General features: G+C 45.5%; 1 protein-coding gene across 2 annotated transcripts in view; it reads right to left on the reverse strand.

The window, feature by feature from the left end:
- The window catches only part of Ptprm (protein tyrosine phosphatase receptor type M), a 669,075-nt gene that overhangs the window by 52,988 nt on the left and 595,525 nt on the right, over positions 1-20,562 (reverse strand). For both annotated transcript variants that reach the window (XM_050166205.1, XM_050166204.1), the window contains exons 19-20: positions 19,355-19,431; positions 17,146-17,182 (exon numbers count right to left, since the gene is read on the reverse strand). In XM_050166205.1, coding sequence (XP_050022162.1) covers positions 17,146-17,182; positions 19,355-19,431 — 114 coding nt within the window. The remainder of the gene's footprint in view (positions 1-17,145; positions 17,183-19,354; positions 19,432-20,562) is intronic.

Raw genomic sequence — 20,562 nt, forward strand, 5'->3', positions numbered from 1 at the left:
ACTCATGGCTGACTTTTTTTTTTCACGTCTTCCAATATTATCTGCATTTTGAGTTCTCTTTACTCCTCTTAAACCACTACCGCGAAAGAAAGTGATTTCTCCATCATTTAGTTATTTATCTCCATAATACTCAAGAGTGGAATTTAAAAAAAAAAAAAAAAACGGCCGACATTACTCTTGCTGCTAACAATTGGCTGCTCTCCCAGGGAAGTGAAACGTGGAATGAAATGAGCCTCAGTAGGAGAGACGGCCTTTCCTTGTTTCTAATATTTTTTTCTTCTTTGCTGCCATCAGCCAAATTAATCCATTCTCTCTTTCCACACGACTTTCTAAAGTGAGAGAGAAGCTACGGGTCTAAGGCAGCCATTGTGCATCCCACGGAACATGGCAGAATGTGGCCAGGCACCTGCTACCTTACCCTTTGAGATCTGAGTATTCAGAACTCTTTCCTGGGGCTTGGCATTTTACTCTCATCCCCCACAAAAAAACAACAAACGACAAACAAGAAAACAACAACAACAACAAAAACCTGTGGGGGCGGGATATGTGTTACAAAATGCCAGGGCTGATATCACAGGTGCAGAAAGGTGAAATTTAAATGTTCTTTCAATTCAAACTTCTATTTTTTACACGCGTCCAATATACCTTGATAATATCCATCCTGTCCAATTCTCCATGACCCCCCCAACAAAGCTTTCTCCCTTCCCCATGTCCCATTCCTCTTTCTCATTTATTTTTAGAAAACAACTCATTGAGTCCAATTAGCGCTGCCTACGACTGTGGCACCATTCACCAGAGCTTCAAAAAAAATAATACCCCAAAGTGCCTCAAGACCATGCATACTTGAGGCTGTAAAACTGATGGTATACAGAAGACAAGAAAAACTGCACGGGGATGAGAGAAATGCAGGGTTAAAGGCTTGGAGAGGCACATCCTCTATGGAGACGCACGCAGATGCTCAGGCACACTTAGAACCGCCACCCTCTTGTAAGTATAGTCTCTTGACACTAAGGGGTTATTTCCTTTGCCGGTGTGTCAGGTTGAATTGTGTGACCCGTGATAAATCACGTGGTTACTGTGAGCCTCCGTGTTGCCTGCCATCTTTAGATGACCACACTGACAGCTCTCAAGGTGATCCTGAGGACCCATGGAATTCAAACATTTGATAAACAACAAAGCAACAGACTGGAAACAAGACGCATTTGTTAATGTTCATCTTTGGTGCATGTTTGGTCGCAGTAACGGCAGCACACCGAGGTGGTCCCCTCACTCACGCCACTCCTCTGGACCAATTGGCAATGGTTGTGGTGCAGAGCCTCCTGGTCCAGCTTGTTCCCCTTGCCCGCTGGCACACCAACTATCATTCTCCCCGTGCTGTTCTGAGAGCGCAGCCCTACACTCTTACAAAAATGGGCTCAGTCGCCCCACGTCTGCCTCGAATCCGTTTGGGGATGGGGACACACATGCCACCACCTGTGAAGTGACACGAGCCATCTCAGCCATTCTCCTGCCGCAGAGGCTGAGGATTTCAGAGACTTTAATCTCAGGCTACAGGAGGGACGCGGAAACATCAGCTCCTATCAGTCACCCACCCCTCGCTTTCATTGTGTACCTAACAGCTTGTTACTTATTCAGGAGGGAAATCCTGCATGGAGTCTGTCTACGTGCAAAGCCTTCCCAATGTGAAAAAAAGCCCTGAAGCAGGGCAGTGGCCTCGTTAGGCACACAGGCCTCTGACGTACCCCGAAACATGGAGAAATAGTTCTGATAACCATGGCAACAGTCAAGGATGAGTCAAGGGTTCCAACATCTTAGAGCTCTCCTATCTATGCCCCCAGGAGATTTCCCAGGGTATTCGAGACCATGACCGTTTGTTGTGCTATTCAAAGTACTTCTTGCTTAGTCCTTCTTAGCAAGTAATACCCTGTGATTATTTAATTGAAATCTTCCCTCATGGGGGGAACACGATATCTGATGTTAGTGTGTTTCTTTATAGAATGCCTATGATGCAGTAGTGTGAGTTTGTGTGTGTGTGTGTGTGTGTGTGTGTGTGTAAGGCTGTGTGCACATGAGGAATTCTGCCTGCCATACAGTAGAGTGTGTGTGTGTGTGTGTGTGTGTGTATAAGCCTGCATACACATGAGGAATTCTAACGACCAGTCCTGGTTTTGACTTCCTTCTCAATTTATGCTTCTACGACCATCTACAGACGCTTGAGGACTCAGGGTCTTTCCCTCTTCTAGTTCTGGAAAGGGGTCATCCTTTAGGGGACTGATTTCAGACCCAGGGGGTTTATCACTCAGTCCTCAGGGACTACCTTGGGGCATTGACATGGAACTGTTGCTCTTGACTTCTAAGCTTCCCTGCCCAAGGCTTTGCTTTGCAACTTAGCACAGTCTATTATTACCCTGGTGGTCAAAGAAAATTCCTCCTTGTCAGCCAATCTCCACTGAGCAGTGCTCCGAGTCTACTGATGAGTCTAGACCCGTCTCTAGGGTCACTGGGAATTTCCCTAAGGGCTTGTCCGTGGATGGGGAATCCACAAGAGCAGAAAGGGCTCTGCAAACCATCTCTCTCAGATTCTGGACAGGTATGACTGGCCGCCGCGCATGGGATTTCCAATGCTTCTGGCTGAGTGGAGGCCACTGCGATGTACTGTGATGTATTCACAGACGTTCACACAATGGGCTGGAAGGGGAAGCTCAGCTGTTATCCTCCTACCAGACGATGTCAACTGACAGGTAAGGTCTAGGAATTTCAACAGCAGCAGATCAGCAAGACATTCCATGTCCCGCACTAGGGTTGGCTCGCACTGAGAAGGAAGCGTGCGGAGGGGCCGCTCACCACCACCCGGCCTCGCAAAGAACATGGACACAGGAAGGAAGCTGAGATACAATCAAAAGCCCAAGTGAAAGACACTCCAGGATGGGCTCTATTGTGTAAGATGAGTTCTCTAGTTCACGGGAGGTGAGGGATATTACCAATTATAATTTCAAACCCTGGTAGGCAAGCTACACTGCCTTCCTTTCACATCTGAATTTCTATACAGCATGCTTTCCTGTTAACTAGAGCTGCTGAGAAGTCAAGGTCCTCTGAACACTCACAGCGCCTTACTTGAGCTTTTAAAAGCAAGGTATAAATATCAATGCTGCTCCAGGATACACAGAATAAAATTTAACATCGTTTGAGGGAGTTTTACTTCCCCGGCACTGTTGGAAGTACTGTAAGTGTATTATCTCATTAAATTTAAAATTCACCATCCTAAGAAGCCAGACTGACCGTCCCTGTCCCTGCCCTCAGATCTCAGCCAGGTTTGGAGAAGCACAGTAAGTGACTGGATCCCACAGCTAGGAGGTCGTGGAGTTGAGATTGTCTTTCCTCTCTTTCCTTCTTGTCTTCCTTCTTGCCTTCCTTCCTTCCTTCCTCCCTCCCTCCCACCCACTTCCTCCCTCTTTCCCTCCCTCCCAAGACAGGACGGGTCTTAGAGCAGCTGGCCTCCAACTCACCATCCTCCTCATTCAGCCACAAGAGGACTAGAGTGGAGAGGCTGAAGGGCAACCTGACTCTGGTCCATCCCAGGGTCACCGAGAGAATCACTTAGCAAGTTTCCAGTATAATTACAAAGGGAAGACAGCCGGAAAACCTGTGGTGCCCGCACAGAAAAGCCCTTTGCAGAGTGGCTTAGCATCAGGTCAGTTTTCTCCTTTAGCCTGTTGGTTGCTCTCCCTCGGAGGCAGAAAACGCTCACCTTCACGAGGACTGCAAGCTCAGGCCTTTCTCTGTGAGCTGCCAGCTCTTCAGAGCCACCTAGAGTTTCCCCAGGGCACAGGCTTCCTGTTTCCCTCCCTTCAGGGTCACCTATGTACCTTTGATGGCAGCAGCCCTTACGCATAAAATACTGAAGTGGCTCTCAACAGTGTGGTTTCCTTGAAGTTTTCTTCTGTAAATCATCTGTAGGTCTATGAAGCGGCCCCCACAGCGCCAGTTCAGCCTCAACCTGGTTTGGGGGACTAGGTCTTTTGTCTGGGATTCTCCTAGCAATACCAGGGGGCAAGGATGAGCAGTACCAGCGACTCCCCCTCTTTACAGAGGCCTGCCATTGTCTAAGGAAGAGATGATTCCAGGCACATGCCCTCCCTAAGCAGGTGCGGTAAGGCCCATGTTCCAGGACAACTTCCAACTGAGCTCCGCAGAGCCTCAGAGACACAGAGACCTTCCAAAGGCACTGTGGACGGCTTTTCTAGTTTTATTGCCCCAGTACTTAATGTCTATGTGGACTTTTCAGAAAGCGACCTCCCCAAGAAGCCTGCATGCGTAATTGCCTTTCTAGCACTAAACAAGCCCTTTGGTCATCTCAGCGTGGTTGTGGGCATTACCCAGGAGTGAAAACTGCGGGAGTGGGAAAAAAAATACAGCTGGAATATTGACCCGAGAAAGGCAGGCCTCCCTGCCTTTCCAGAGACCTTGCTGTGAGGGTCAAACTTGGTATTTTGGCTCACTGTGGGATGCCTTGAGTTCAGCACTCCTGAAGTGGAAGGAGCTGCAATGATTATCTTTTAAGTGGAGCCGGAATGTCTTACAGGGAGCCTCATTTTCTTCCACTAAATGGAAGGATAAGGTTTCATGTGTTTTCTTTTAGATCTGAAGATTTGATTCGCTTTAATCTGCATAAGATAGGAAAGATATATCTAACACATCTCACAAAATACTCATTCTATTTACACACATCCGCATTTTATCTGGGGAGATATGTAATACTACCCGCCTGCAATTGATAAACTACCAGGCTTGAGAAAAGATTATGTTTTAAATTATTTTTATGTGTGCGTGCGCGAACATGCATTCGTGTGCACACCGCAGCTCCTCTATGGAAGTCAGAAGACAACTTGTGAAACCTAATTTTCTCCTTCCATCATGTGCATCCCGGGGATCGAACTCAGGCCGCCACGTTTCAAGCCAAATGCTTTTACTCCCTGAGCCATCTTGCATGTCCCTAGTTTTAAATATAAACTCAAAATGTTGAAAGAGAGCCAGATAAGTTTTTTCAAACTTTCTTTTGGGGATATAAGAAGGATGTCTGGAGACCAGGAAATAGAAATGGGTCAGATTGTGGATAAAGTGTGTGGAGGGATATCATACTGGCGCGTGGGCGGAGGGATATCATATTGGCGCATGGGCGGAGGGATATCTTAACCATGACCCTGATGAAGAAGACTGAAAGTGAAGGCTGGGGTAGCAGTCCTGGCCATGGTGGAAGGTCCTGCAGTTGTCTTAATACCTGAGAGGAGAAGGGGACACACAGGAGCTCTCTTGTGAAGAGATGGGCTTTCTGGAAGAATCATGAGCTTATGGAAAGAAGATAGATATTAAAGACACACAAGGGGGGTGACAACTGACCTGATGGATCCCATGCCTGGGTAGGGCAGAGGGTTCCAACAGGAGAGGGTATAATGGATGGTCTGAGTAGATATAGGGTAGAAACTGCACTGCGGCAGTTCCTACCGATGCGGCTCAGCCGCCACTGAAACCTGGCATCAGCAACCATAGAAAAGACAAGAGGAAAAGGCACAGAGGGCTGAGAAAAGCAGAAATGGGACTGAGTCTGAGGATCGTCTGAGCCTCTTGCATATTTGAGACACATGTCAGTGTTTCGAGTAGACAGAGGAAACTGGCTGGCCAGACACAGCGATGGAGAGAACACAAATCGTGATGAACAAGGGCAGCATCGTGAGCCACATTTATTCAGAGAAGGAGTTTGGAACTGGGAGGTGGCTCGGTGTGGAAAAAGTGCTTGCCACTCCAGACAGACAACCAGAGTTCAATCCTTGGAACCCAGTGGTGTGCATCTGTAATCCCAGCACCCCTAGGAAGAGATAGGGGGAGTGGAGACAAGAGAATTGGCCAGATGCTTGCTGACGAGCTAGCTAGCCCAGAGAAGGTAGTACAGGACACAAAGCAATGGAGACATGCTTGTCAGAGAGAGAAGACCTCCAAAACTTGCCTTCTGGCCTGCACAGGATCTCTCTCTCTCTCTCTCTCTCTCTCTCTCTCTCTCTCTCTCTCTCTCTCTTCCTTTCAAACAGATAATTAAAAAAAATAAAAGATGAAGTATTATTTATAAAACCAGAGATGGGTGGAGTTTGGAAAATACTACAGTACACTAAGACCCTTTGAATGGGTGAGGATATAGTGCTAGGGGCTATCCCACATCACCATCAATTGCTATAGTGTGGATCCGGGGTCACAGAGGTGATGGAGCAAGGACAGAGGGGGGAGGAGGGACCCTGAGGTGGCAGAGCTACTGATAATCCACGGTACTTGGCTGACACTGGCCCAGCTTCGGCTTTGGTGTACAGGTTCATCCCATCAGAACCGAAGACCATGCAGGGGTGCAGCATGGCCGTGAGAAGAGCCAAGCCTGGGACTTGTGCATTCATTGTAAAGCTCCTGCTGCCTACATAAAAGTGGCCTTGAATTTTTGATCCGTTACTGGTACTGTGGCTGTTGGCGATAAACTAAAATACGTACTATATAGTCGGTTTTTCAACAGCCAGAGATTAGACATCCCTTCAGTGGCTCCTGAGTAAGTTTTGACGGCAGAACTTTATGCCGTTTTTTCAGCGTGATACCGCCACAACGCTCAGACTCATAATTTCACATTTAGTCGCTTTTCATTTCTGCAGAAGCCAAATGCAAAAGGTAAAATGTGCCACTGTGCTTTACAGGCTGAAGTGATAACGGTGACACGGAGCACAGCTGGCTTTCGCGTTAATCATCTTTAACATCACTTATCTGATAGACGCAGTTGCTCTCCCCCGAGGCTACTTATGGCAAAAGGTAGAATTTTATGAATAATCTTTGGTTTCAGCTGTAGAAAAAAAAAAAAAACAGCCGACGCTGAGATGGCTGGGCACATGGGGTCCGATTTGCTCATTTTCCAAACTCAAAGAGAAAATGGCTAAAAGAAGCAAGGGAAGCCCATAACGCACCAGAGGCTGATGCTGAGTGATTCTGTGACGGGAAAAACTGGAGAGCATCCAAGTTCAGCCGGGTTTGAAAATGGACAGGATTGCATGACAAAACACAGATTTCGGAGCCCAGCACCAAGGCAAAACCTCTTCCTGTCTAGAACTAAGGGGCTATTGTTAACCAGTCCCCTGGAATTTTAAGCGGCGAGTGCACAAGGAGAGGAACTGGGTGGGCATCAAAGTTATAGTAAAACACACCTTTGGAGAAGCAGCGCCAGAAGCTGTCGCTTAAACGGCGAGGTCAGAAGCTTTATAAATTCACGCGACTTCCACACAATGGTTCTCCTTCCCATGGCACACTCTGGCTAGCATGTACATGATTGCTTTCTATGCTTCTGCAGGGACATGCATATCTGTTATTCTCACACCCAAAGCGTTCATGTATGATACTTTCATACCCGAAGTGTGCACATGTGTTACTCTTATACCCAAAGCATGTACGTGTGTTACTCTCACACCTGAAGTGTACACGTGTGTTAATCTCATACCCAAAGTGTGAGTGAATGTGTGCTATTCACACCTGAAGCGTGCACACGTGCTCCTCACACCTGAAGTGTGCTTGTGTGTTATTCTCAAGCACGAAGCTTGGCCCACATTTCCTGCTGTACCGTCCAGCTGTTCTTTTCCTCTTCACCACAATGGCCACGTGCTGACTGTCCATTTCACCCACACCTCTCCTTTTAGGCTGAAATGCAAATGAAACGATCCATGCTTTTCTCTTGCTAGCTTCAACTATTTGTTTCGGGGTGTCCCGAGAACATATGAACCTCGAGTTCAACAGTGAAAGGCTTAGTTGGATTTAAGTAGGAGCCCATACACACACACACACACACACACAGTAGATGGACGTTTCTGTCCTACCTGGTCCCACAGTCATTCAGTCCCAAATAAACACACAGGGGCTTATATTAATTATTTGCTGGTTGGTCTGTTGCTCAGACTTACTAAAACTAGCTCTTAAACTGAAATTAACCCATAATTCTCATCCATGTTTAGCCATGTGACTTGGTACTTTTTCTCAGGAAGGCATTCTCATCTTGTTTCCTCTACGTCTTGTTATTGACGGCATCTCTGCCTTTCCTCTTCCCAGAATTCTCCTAGTCTGGTTGCCCTGCCTATACTTCCTGCCTGGCTACTGGCCAATCAGAGTTTTACTAAACCAATACGCGTAACAAATCTTTGCACTGTACAAGAGCATCTCCCACAACAATAAACACATCCCCAGAGGCTGGCCGTGATTGCAATTATAACTCTTCAACTGTTATTTAGGTTAGTAACTCAGTTTTTACTCCCTTCATTTTGTCAATTAAAAATAATTAGTAAATACTTTAAAGTCTGAACAATCACACAACATATATAATCTTTTTGATACATGTGTATGTATATGTGTTTGTGTGGGGGTTTGTGGATACCTGTGGGCCTGATATTTGTGTGTGTGTGTGTGTGTGTGTGTGTGTGTGTGAAGGTCAGAGGACAACCACAGATATCTTCGGGTACCATCTACCTTTTGTTGGAGACAAGGTCTTTCACTGGCCTGGACCTTTACCATGCTGGCCAGGCTGGTTGGGATTGCCCGTGTCTGCCTTCCTTATAATCAGTGCTGGGACTACAGGCACACATACCTTCATGCCTGTCTTTTTATGTGATTTCTGGAGAACTGAATTCAGGTCCTTAGGCTTGCAAGGCCAGCACTCCACGTTCTGAGCCATCCCCTAAGCTTCATGGTTCTCTTACTAAAGATACATTCAACTGACCACCATCGTCTTCCTTAGAAGTCCTAAGATAGATCAATTCTGATCTTTACTTTCCCATTTTAAAAACCATTATTGTCCTACACTAGGTATAATAAGCTTACTTCTGTATAACTAGCTATTATTATAATTACTTTCTTCTCTCTTATGTTTTATATACTTTCATGGTTTTCTTTTTCTTGAATTTATCTTTAGCAGAATAAAGTCTAGGCATTTCTGAAATATTATTAACTATATCATAAGTCCCAGTAAAAAATTTAAAAAGGATGAAGAAAAATTTAAGACTGTAAATTGAATTTCAGACTACCTTCTTTTGCCCACCCAGAACCCCAACATCGTTACACAAGAAAATGAAATATCTTTGAGATCTAAGTTTGCTTTCTTGTGTAGAGGGAATAGAAGAGTCCTTTGGTTTTGTTTGTATGTCCATACTGGATGTGTATGTTTGTGTGTTAGAGTGTGGGCATGGGCAGTGTTTCAAACATTTTTTTTAAGGTGAAAAATGTTGCTTCCAGTTTGTGATGAAGCTAATTGTCTACTAATCCAAATTTACCTTTGCTCAAAAGTTCACAGTGCTGAGAACCTTTGTACTTTGAAGGGAGTAAAGGATGTGGGTGAAGCACAGTGATTCTCTTAGGCACAGGGAGGGAACACTGTCAGGTGCAGGATGTATTGTTTTCATGACAGTCTGTGAGTATCCTGTGGGATTGCACTATGTTTGGGACAAAGCCTGACTTCCCTCTGCCACTGAGAGATTGGTAACATTGTAAGGTTGGTAGAGTGGTAGTTAATGTTGACTGAGAGGTTGCTAGCAAAACTGTCTTCCAAGCTGCACACGCTAACTCTATAGTAATCATATAGTAACTGTATAGTAACCATATAGTAACTGTATGGTAACCATATAGTAACCATGGGGTAACCATATAGTAACCATATGGTAACTGTATGGTAATCATATAGTAACTGTATAGTAACCATATAGTAACTGTATAGTAACCATGTAATAACAGTATGGTAACCATGTAATAACAGTATGGTAACCATGTAATAACAGTATGGTAACCATATAGTAACCTATAGTAGCCATGAAGTAACCATATAGTAACTGTATAGTAGCCATATAGTAATCATGTAGTAATTGCATATAGTAACTATATATTAACCTCTGGCAAATCTGGCTTCCAAGCTACACACTCTAACTCTATAGTAACCATATAGCAGCCATATGGTAACCATATAGTAACCTGCTGGCAAAGTTGGCTTTCAAGCTACACACTCTAACTCTATTGTACCCATAGAGTAATCATATAGTTACTATATAGTAACCGTATAAAATCCATATAGTAACTGTCTAGTAACCACTCTCCTTTAAGGCCTCTCAGGGTGCAGGGTGTCTTGGACCAGTTACTGACTCAAAGCATGTGTGTATACAGACGGAATGTTAATGCCAACATTCAAAGGTCAGATTGTGACCACGCTGTATATGCAAAGTAGAGTTAGGAGTGAAATCATGGGTGGAGAACTGCTCACATAACTCGGTATTGTCATGTCTCAGAGCATTTCTGGGAATTCCATCTACGCAGATCGTTACTTGGATTCACTCTCTAAGGACTATGCTCAGCATTGTTCCAGAATCATGCCTCTGACGCAGCTGAACAAGCCCTTTCAGCTTGCAGGAGTACCCTGGGACTGGGAATGCAGAGGTTTCTGCAGCACTTGATCTGGAAGGCGGAGACAGACAAAACAGATCTGGTACAGACTGGGCCCCCGACGACCAACTGCATCACAGGCAGGGACTGAAGGGGTGGTGCGTGGCGGATAGCAACAATCTGTCTACAAGGCAGTACTTGGCATTGCTTCTGCTGAGACTTTTGGTCCCTGATCCCTGCCTGGCACAGGTTGCATGCCATGTGCAGGGGGATCTGGGATGGGGGCATAGGACAAAGTGCTTTAGCCACGGGAAGCTTGTGACATATATCGGCAACACAAGAGCCTCCTACTGACTGTGGCCCAGAGTCTCCATCAGTGTTGGTCTCTAGAGAGAACTCTTAGAGACTGAGGCCAGGTACTTGTGCAGGGAGAAGATGGTCAAGGAGAGAAAGAGAACAGCAGCAGAGTGGAGTGGTTTGGCAGCCCAGAGGACCTGGTTGCCTTCTGTCACACAGAACGGTGGAGGGAAAACCCTGTATTCACCTGCTTTAGGGGCGACTGCCAAAGGAATAAAGGCTCTCGTTAGTTCCTATCCTCTTTGATTAAGCCTTCCTCAGTAAACAAGTGGGATCCTCTTTTATTTAACAAAAAGAAAATCAACCTAATAAATGAATAAAATGGAGATAAATTGGCTCCCTAGACGTCGCGGAGGGCAGGCACTCTCAAAAGCTCCATGGCGGTGTAAGGCCCAGCATCGGGAAGTTTCTAGCAGTGAATAGGAGGAGACAAGAGACAGAGGAAACTGAAACGGCACTCAATGCTTCCTAACCCACCAAACAGACCATCTAAGAAAGTCCCCGACTGGACAGTAACCCCACAAAGTAGCCACTCTGGTACTACCCCCAAGAAAAGCTCCACACTGTTATACCGAGGTCACTGGTGACTTTGTGACCCTGTGCTGAACCCAGTATTTGGAAGAGAGATGAAGCTGGTTTGTGAGCTTTGAACAGCCCCGTATTTCAAAGGAATGGCTTGGCTTTGTAAGGTGCATAGTGTTGAGGCCCAGGAAAGCCAGCACCATGGAGCATATGAAGTTATAACTCTCATTTCAAAGGGATGAACCTGGAAAAAAAGAGGGACCTCAAGTAACTATATATTTAATCCCCTGTTGAACTAAATGTCCCTTAGGAGAGTAGGTCTGCCACATGGTATTGACTTTCTCCTCAGCCGTCCACACAGTTGGTCGCTACTTCTGCAGACATGATTCCACATATGGGGACAGAGGTCACTTAAGTACATTTCTTCCTCAAGTTCCAACTGTTTCTACTAAATACACATCCCCAGAAATTAAAGAGGATGGACTGGGAAATTAAAAAGTGTTTTTTTTTTTAAATAATTCTAAAACTTGGTATTTTGTGTCCTTTTAACTTCAAATGAGACATAAATTTAAATTCCTCTGAAAGATGCCTTTGATGGGATGGTTTCAAATCTAGTGTGTAAGAGAGATCATGTAATGTTCGTCTCTATGTGTCTGATTTAAAATATTATATTTTCAAAAATGCATCCATTCGTCAACAGACACACTGGTTCTGTATCGTGGCCATTATCAGAGATGCTGTAATAAACACGGGCTGTGTGTTCCAGATAGCTATAGCATAGGATCTTTAATGTCCTTCCCACAAAAGGATGATAGGCATCTGGGATGACAGACAGACTAACTACCTTGGTATGATTACCTTGAGATGCATATGTAGATAGAGACTATATTCCATAAACATACCAAAAATAATGTAAAAGGAAAATAAAAGATTACAAGCAAATAAAGAGCATTTATGCATGACTATCACCTGACTTTACATTATTCTGGTTGAATTAAGCTGAAGCCCCATTATTTCGGGACATACTTCTGTCCCATAAGGACATAGGTGGCTGGGATCTCATTCCCCTGTTTATCACTATTCTTTTTAGTCTGACTGTGTCTTTAAGTGTTCTCAGTGTGGGTTTATTAGGAATACGGGCCTGAGAGACATCTACGATTTAGACCATTGGACAGTTGGGCCAATAACTCTGGATATAAACTTGGGTTGTTAAAAGGAATTTTCTGGATGAACTGTCATCGCAACTGTGCATTCTAAGACGGCCAGAAACAAGTGCACGGCGCAGCTTGCCTCCTGTAGATGTGGCTGGAATCCTTAGTTTGGTGATCGCTGTTTGATGGAAATCACATGATTTTGTTTTCAAAGCCCTGGCCCCTTTAGCGTTGGAAGCTGAAGAGTGCTCCATTTCACTAGTCTCAAAAGAGGCCAAACAAAAGAGTCCATAACATGAGCTGCAACTGGCTGATGATGTAGGAACCACTCAGCCAGGAGAAACAAGACCAGGAGTGACAGAGAAGTTAGAGGTGAAAAACTGGGCACCTGGGTGCTGGGGCAGAGAAACAAATGCTGTCAGTGAAGGCCAAGATTTTTATGAACGAAACCAGCTCTTCCAATTCTACTGGGGAATAATTTCAAGTGGTCATCTCAACTTAGAGGCCAGGATGTGGGGACAAATGGTTCTTTACAGAGTGAAGTGTGTGGAATGGGTACAGGAGCCTCGAGAACCTTCCACTTCGAGAATGGCTGCCACTGAAAGTCGTGTGAGCTCTTGAGAGCCCTGTGTTGACTACACCCGAGCCTGGGGGTGGATTCTGAGCTAGGGATGCAGAAGCCGGCTCATCTGTCTGGAACACAGAGAGAATGAAAGCATGAGAAAACCAGGCTCTTGTCCCCACAGGAAGAAGCCACTGGAGTGGTTTCCTGTTTGTGGGTGGCTGAGGCTCTGTAATCTCTGTCCCCTCTAGACACCGTCACTCTAATGTCGATCATGTTCACGGTGACGTTGGCCCCCAGACGCAAATCTCTGGAGTCAAAAAGCTTCAGGCTTCTCATTTCTCAAATAATGGACCAAGGATGGCAATCAAAATTAATTCAATAAGGCACACTGGGCGGCCAGGGTCTGGCGGGCGGAGGGGGGGGGCGACTACTTGTATAAACAGGAACAACGCTAAATCAGATCAGTTACATGAGTCGAGCTGTTTCTGAAGATATACCTAAAGAAAAGTATTCCGTGGACTAGGAGCTGGGCATCCCTTACCTGAAGAAGGAGACAAACATGTCACTGGGGATATGCCAGCTATGTATTCCCCAGGGCAGAGGCCTTGTGGGGCCAGCGCGACCTTTTCTTTTCACCTGGCTAAAGTCTTGTATACTCACACATTCTCGCCCTTCTACCAAGCATCCGCATGGTATGGGCCACATTGACTAGTCGCTTGGTACTGCTCACTGAATCAGTGAATGACCCTGTCACTCCCTCCAATGTCCAGCTTCGGAACAACCCTCTGTCATCGCCTACCAGGCTGTCCCAGTGTTGCCTGATAGACACAGCCATTTCTACCTGGTGTTCCTTTTCTAGATCTACCTGTGTGCTCTCTGCCAGTCTGGCTTGATACCGTGATGACGGCCAGCAGCAGCCTCTGAGTATAAGGCAGGCGGGGAGAAAGCCAAGGGCATGAGTCACAGGGCCCGTCTGGATGCTGACTCTCCCAAGGCAATAGTCTCTAAAGACCATGCCAAGCCTTAGTGATGTTCAGTTCTAGTTTCTCCATGTAGGGAAAAGTGAAGTTTAGGTTCTAGAATTTACTAAGGAGTATTTACATTTTTAGTACCTGATTAGTGCGGCATACTCTGTGTGGGCTCCGTGCATGTCCAAGGCCAGTACCGGAGGAGGTCATTTTATGTTTCTATGACATCTACTAGTCTCTAGATGCCATGGCATCTGCCTCCCTAAGCATGAAGCTATCAATAGCGCACATGAAGATGCCATTTACACGGATGAATTTAATCCTCAGAATGTGAGGTGCTGGAGGTTGGGGTCTGTTAGGTTTCCGGTGACTGGGTTCCTCATCTACTACCTGTGGGCAATACTGGCACCTAGGCATCTACCTCCGTATTTGCGGCAACAAACTGCTGTGCTATGTGCAGGCATGGAGGACACGCTGTGGAGAGAAATCCAAAGGACTGCTACTTCCCAAACACTAAGTTTCCACCCCGATAAATTCAGGAGGCTCAGACAGCTTCTGTGACAGCATAGGTTTGAACTCAGACCTTTGGACTACAGTGTATATCTCCAAGGTAGCTGATTTTAAAGACATAAATGTCAGTCTTGGGATCCATTCATTTACTTTCTTATCGCTGAGTCCTTTTCCAATATATATACTCAAACTGTTGGGAAATCAGCAGACATAAACTTTGGGGGAAACAAATGTAAAACAATAACACACAAGCGAGAAAACCTCAAAAGGCAACAGAAGCCCAGACCCCACTGACTGTAGCCACAGGGTGAAAGATTAGAACTCGAGGGCCCTTCAGCTTGAAGTTAATTTGACATCATTTTAATAATAGTTTCTTAAACTTATCATGGTAAAAATGACGGTGCTTAAGGCAGTTTCAATTGAGAGACAAAAATTAAGAGATTGTATCATAGAAAACCTGCTAAGTTGCGTGGCAGTGAGAGGCACTACTGGCTAGCAGGGAGGTGCTGGGTTCTACGCTCACGTAATGATGTTGTTTTTGAAGGCTGAGCACGTAGTCCAGGCCTGATAGTCAAGTGGCCCCTCTCTAAAGAGGGGGGTCCTTGAGTGCACTCTGGAAAAGGCTTGTTTGGAGTGAGGAAGAGGTACAGTGTGCAGCTGCACAGGAGGAACAAATTCTGGGGTGGGGATGGCACTCAGCACCCTGAGCATCTTGGCAAAGTTTTCTGTTACTGAGCCACAGTATCAACCCCGAGAGAAGAGCTTCCACACGCCAAATGCCGCTACAGCGTCGGCGGCGATTAACAAAGACCTCAGGATGGCCAGAAAGGATTCAAAATGTGCTCGGCACACATGGAAAATTTCAGTCATTCTGGCCTGGTCACCACACATTGCAAACGTATATTAAAGTGTTATGCTGCACCTCGTAAGTGCTATGTAAAAAATAAAAGAGATAAAAATATAGATCAAACATGAAAATGAGAGAGAGAGAGAGAGAGAGAGAGAGAGAGAGAGAGAGAGCGCAAAAGGCAGAAAGAGGGACAGTGTTCACAAACCACCCCCACCATAACAGAAAGTCACTTACAGATTTCCTTTTGAGGTTTCCTTCCCTATGTTGGCTAAAGCAGGATTCTCCTGAAGTCAGCTTTTAAAATGCAGCTAAGCAATAAAGCCAGTTTCGTGCAGACCCCCTTGGTGCCCATCAGGAAGTCAGCAGGAGCTCTCCTGGTCAGGACACCAAGTGGTTTTTAGTGTTTACCATCCCATCTGAGGCCCACTTCATGAGGCTGTGATTGTGAAACACGATCAGCTCTGAGCGAGCCTAGCCCCTGGCAAAGCCCCTTGCTGCGAGTTGGGTGTTGGAAACCCTCTCCTACTGTCCTCCGATTCGCTGAGTCATGAATCTGACATGTTACAATCGTATGAATGTATCGTTCAGATGTTGATGATATTCATACTGGACCATCAACCTAGACAGAAAAGAACTAACGCAGGCGGACAGGAAAAGCATTCTGAAAACAAACACTCCGCCCCAAAAACAATACAATAAAAAAAAAATCAAGTTTGAAATAGATCCTTTTTATCTTCAGAAATACCGACATTATCATTAAGATCAAAGTCTGATATTGGTGGGAAATCAATGCTGAAAAGTCTGGGAAGGCCACAGACCCTCAGCAACAGGGAAGGTTAGTCGTAGACTGAAAACACTAAGATGGCAAAATGACCTTGTTTGTCGGCTGATAAGTCTCAGGCCTTTTGTTGTAGCATTGTAAAGCTAACACAAATAGATCACCAGCAAGAATGATTAAGTTAAAAAAAAATGGAGAAATACATGTTCTTTGACCTTGCTGGGTCTTCTCTGTGTTCTAACACGTCTTTAACTCATTCATATCCATCCACTAAGCTATCTTTTAGGATGACCATCCTCATCTGCCACAGAGAAGAGCACGCAGAGATGTTGCCATGGCGACACTCCTCAGCACGCCCTCTAGTTTTCCTTCATTCCCCTTAGGAAAAGGGTTTGCCACCTGCATCCCACCTTGGAAGTATGAGCTTCCTGCTACCACGTCTTCAACCATGATCATCGATCACCCGCAAGTCCTGGCTGCTCCGTGGCCATCGCATTAGAACAGCCTCACCCGTTTCCACTTTTGCATACAGGTTACCTGCGCCTCTCGGTGACGCTCTGTGCATTGTGCCTACCCAGATACACGCAGGCCACCTCATAGCTGCCCCCTAAACTCAGCCACTGGGTCAACAGTGGCTCCCCAGCAGGGACTAGCACAGTTCTGTGGGCAGACAGTAGCCAGCACACACTTACGACAGGGCACTCTTCTCCCCAACTCTCTCCAGAGCCACGTAGAAAATACTGAATGCATTCTTGCAAAGGGCAGAGTAATTCCAAGAGCATTTAGACTCAATTCAATCATGAGTCAACGAGCACATTTAATGATCTCAACACGATGTTCTAAATCAGTGACTACAGCACCAAAATTTCTGCTGGGTAAAGAATTGTACACGTGTCAATGCTAGGAACACATTGTACTCCATGTAAAATATTTTCATGAGGCCGTGGGTGGTAAATATAAAGTGACTGAGATGACCAAGCAACAAAAGACAGGCGTGAGAGCCGAAATAAACTTACCTTGGGTTGCGATATAATGATTGGGTCGATGATAGCCCTAGAAACAAATGAGAAAGAATATTTGATAAAGTCGATGGGCGGCACAGAAGTCACAGCCTGAGTCTGGGCGAAAGACTGCGCATCCCAACACCAACCCCTGCATCCCTGGATGGCTCAGTGCCAGACACAGGATCATTTAGTTTGTCTTGCCAAGTGAAGGCGCCTCGAATACAACTTTCCGGATGCTGTGCAGAAGTGCAAGGAACTTCATTATACACGGGCCATGAGATGATGGATGAGCAGGAAGAGCTATCAATTTATGGATTCTCTGAACTAAAGTGACTAAGGCTCTTATTAAGGTGTGGATGGCTGGGAATGTTCAATAGCATCTTGTTTGCATTGGGGATGTCACTGGCAGTGTGCCGAGGACTTAACGCACACTCTGCTCTATCAATATAGACAGCTCCATCAATAGCAACACTCAGAACCGTTCTCAAAGACTCCTCCTACCAAGATATGATGCTACGGCCAAGAGCCAGGGTTTAGAGAAGGAGAGCTTATAAAAGAGCCCCTCTTTTAATCATGACCCTAAAGAAGCAGGAAAGATTAAACTGGGGACAAAGAAAGCAGGAGGCAAAGATATCATAAGACAAGTATCTGGGAAAGATAAAAGTCAATTCAGAGAAAAATACTTCTAGAACATACTGTAGCGTTGTGGACCTTAATATATTTCTGTCCCTGGAGAGTCCCCTAAATACTGTTCTCAAAGATAACTGGAAAACATAAAAAAAAATTTGGAAAGAAAATACAGATTTCTCAGATGCCTTAAATGCCTATATATTAGATTATTTTTGCTCTTGAGTCAACAGCAATGAATAAGAAAGGCTGCAATTTTGTCATCAAATGGACTCGCCCACATCTTAAAAGACAGATTTGAGACCAATATTACATAGAATTCCTTAGAGAGTTATGTATTTGTTAGCTTTTGGATGCCCCTAGGAAAAGAACACTAATTTACTTATTCTGCAAGTCTACTGCCTTAGGAAGTATCGAGGAGACAGGAGGGACACATCTGATGACTGAGGTAGCCCATGCGGTTCCAGGCTGGCCCGTGATACCGACGACCTATTTTTCAGTCTTCATCCGTGTCCCTTACCAGTTGGAGATCCCCTCAATACCCTGCACTGGTTGCTTTGTCAACTTGACACAAACCCAGACATATCTGAGAAGTGCAATCTTAATTGGAAAAAAAAAAAAAGCCTTTAAAAGATCAGCCTTGTAGGCAAGTCTGTAGGGCATTCTCTTGATTTAATGATTGATGTGAGAGGGAGTGGAATCAGACACTCTGGGAATGGGGTCGGGACATAAAAGTCATTTGTGTTTCACGCACCCCTTAGCCACACAGCCTTCAGGCAATCTGGATAGTAATTTAACCCTGCGGGAACAGCGTTGACGCGTTACGGCTGAGGTGCGGGGAGGTCCTCTGTCACTGGTGACACTAAGCTGCGTGCTGTATGCTGACTGCAGCTTGTCACATGAGGTGGCCTTGGGTCAGCACTGCAAAAGTTTGGACTCTGGATTCGGGGATTAGGGAAACTTCGCACACGTGTGGCAAAGATCAGTCCTTGGAAGTGCTAAGCCAGCACATGCTAAGCCTGGGGATGGGAGGACATGGATCTGAGTCTTGCAGGGCGCCACAGGGTACTCGGGATTTCCTACTTTGGATTCCATTCCTTTTTTTCAACTGAAAACAAGCCGTCTCCTAAAGAATTTATCCTAATGTAAGACATTAAGTGAACATGACGCAGGATGAACAAGGCAGCCATATTCAATAATTAAACAGCTTGCATATTTAATGACAAGCCTTGCCTGCCTTGGAAGTCCTGGTGAACAGCTGCAGATGACTTTGAAGGCGACTTAAAAGTACTGGCGCTGACAAGCGCCTGCAAATCACCGCGTTAGGAATTAGGCGGCTTTGTCCCATTAATATGCAAACATCTTTAAGTTGTTGACAAAAATGTAAAAACAGTTCCTTAGTACACATTAAGCAAAAAGGGTATAGGGAGGGACTAATACGTTTCTCCCCAAACAGGCTGCATTTGTGGAGCGTGGGGTAACTCTGACGCTTGCTTGTGGATGCCGCCGACACACATCAACTAACTGCGCGGCGGAGCCGGGGTGTGGTGTGTGACCGGAAGCCTGGGTTGGTTGGCAGCTGTAAAATACATACATCGATGTAGTTGCCGTTGATGTAGTCGGAATTGTTGTCTCCGTCCAGCATCTGCAGCCGCACCCGCGAGTGATCGTCTGCAGAAGAGAAAACAGCCATGAATGAGGGCGACCCCCACGGCTGCCCCAGCCTCAGAACTTCTGTGTAGCACACAGACTCCCCTCGCCCCCCCATGCACGAATTGGCCCTAAAGATGGCTGCAGTGTGGAATTTGACATCCCTTGAAGGCTTAGCGCCAAGCCTGCAGTCTTATGGGGGAACTAGCGGCTCCTGCTGGGGAGATGAGGAGAAAGTCTACCAGGCACTTCCTATCAAGATGGTTTTCTCTCAGATGGCCAAGCAATAAAGCATACTAATAATGGGCTGGAACTCTGAAAACTCGAGCCCAGGCAAACCTTTCTTCTTTTTACGTTTGCTCAAGTATTTTGACATAGTAATAGAAAGCTCACTAACAAGATTAGTAATAAATATTGCACACCTTCTAAACTTCCCATTTTGCTATAAAGGTTAGGACCTATAGTTTTTTTTTAAATAACAATTTTTTTTAATCACTGAAACACATACACTACTGTAAAAGCTAGAGACTCATATGTATAACTCTTAACCCACAAAAGTTATTTCTTGGAAGTTTGAACAGCTTCTCCAAATCACATACATGGCTTTACATGCTGAAGGCTGCCTATAACCCCCACGACTTTAAGAATCGGAATGAGTGTGTTTAGAACCAGTATTTTCCTACACGTATCTTAGCCGAGGGGTGGTGGGTTGTTGGTGGCGTGGATATGTGTGGACTGTTACAGTCTCTGCGTTTGCCAGAAGAGCGTATACATGTGTGTGGCCATTGTAAAGAGCAGCCTAGGGCTGGAGAGATGGCTCAGCAGTTAAGAGCATCGCCTGCTCCTCCAAAGGTCCTGCGTTCAATTCCCAGCAACCACACGGTGGCTCACAACCATCTGAACTGAGATCTGATGCCCTCTTCTGTCCTGCAGGCAGACACACAGAATATTGTATACATAATATATATATATATTTAAAAAAAACAGCAGCCTAGACAGTTCTGCAGATGTCACCAGAGATTCTGAGAGAAAGATGCTCCAACAGAACCCAAATGCAGCTGTTCTGCACATGTCAGGCTCTTAGCTAGCTCCCCACAAAGGGAGCAGATATGAGCTGACCTTCTGTAAGCTTAGGTAGACCTTCAATTTGCC

This window comes from Alexandromys fortis, unplaced genomic scaffold (genome assembly GCF_014885135.2).
Source record: "Alexandromys fortis isolate MF-2015 unplaced genomic scaffold, M_Fortis_MF-2015_v1.1 scaffold_143, whole genome shotgun sequence".
In the NCBI taxonomy this organism is placed as follows: Eukaryota; Metazoa; Chordata; class Mammalia; order Rodentia; family Cricetidae; genus Alexandromys; species Alexandromys fortis.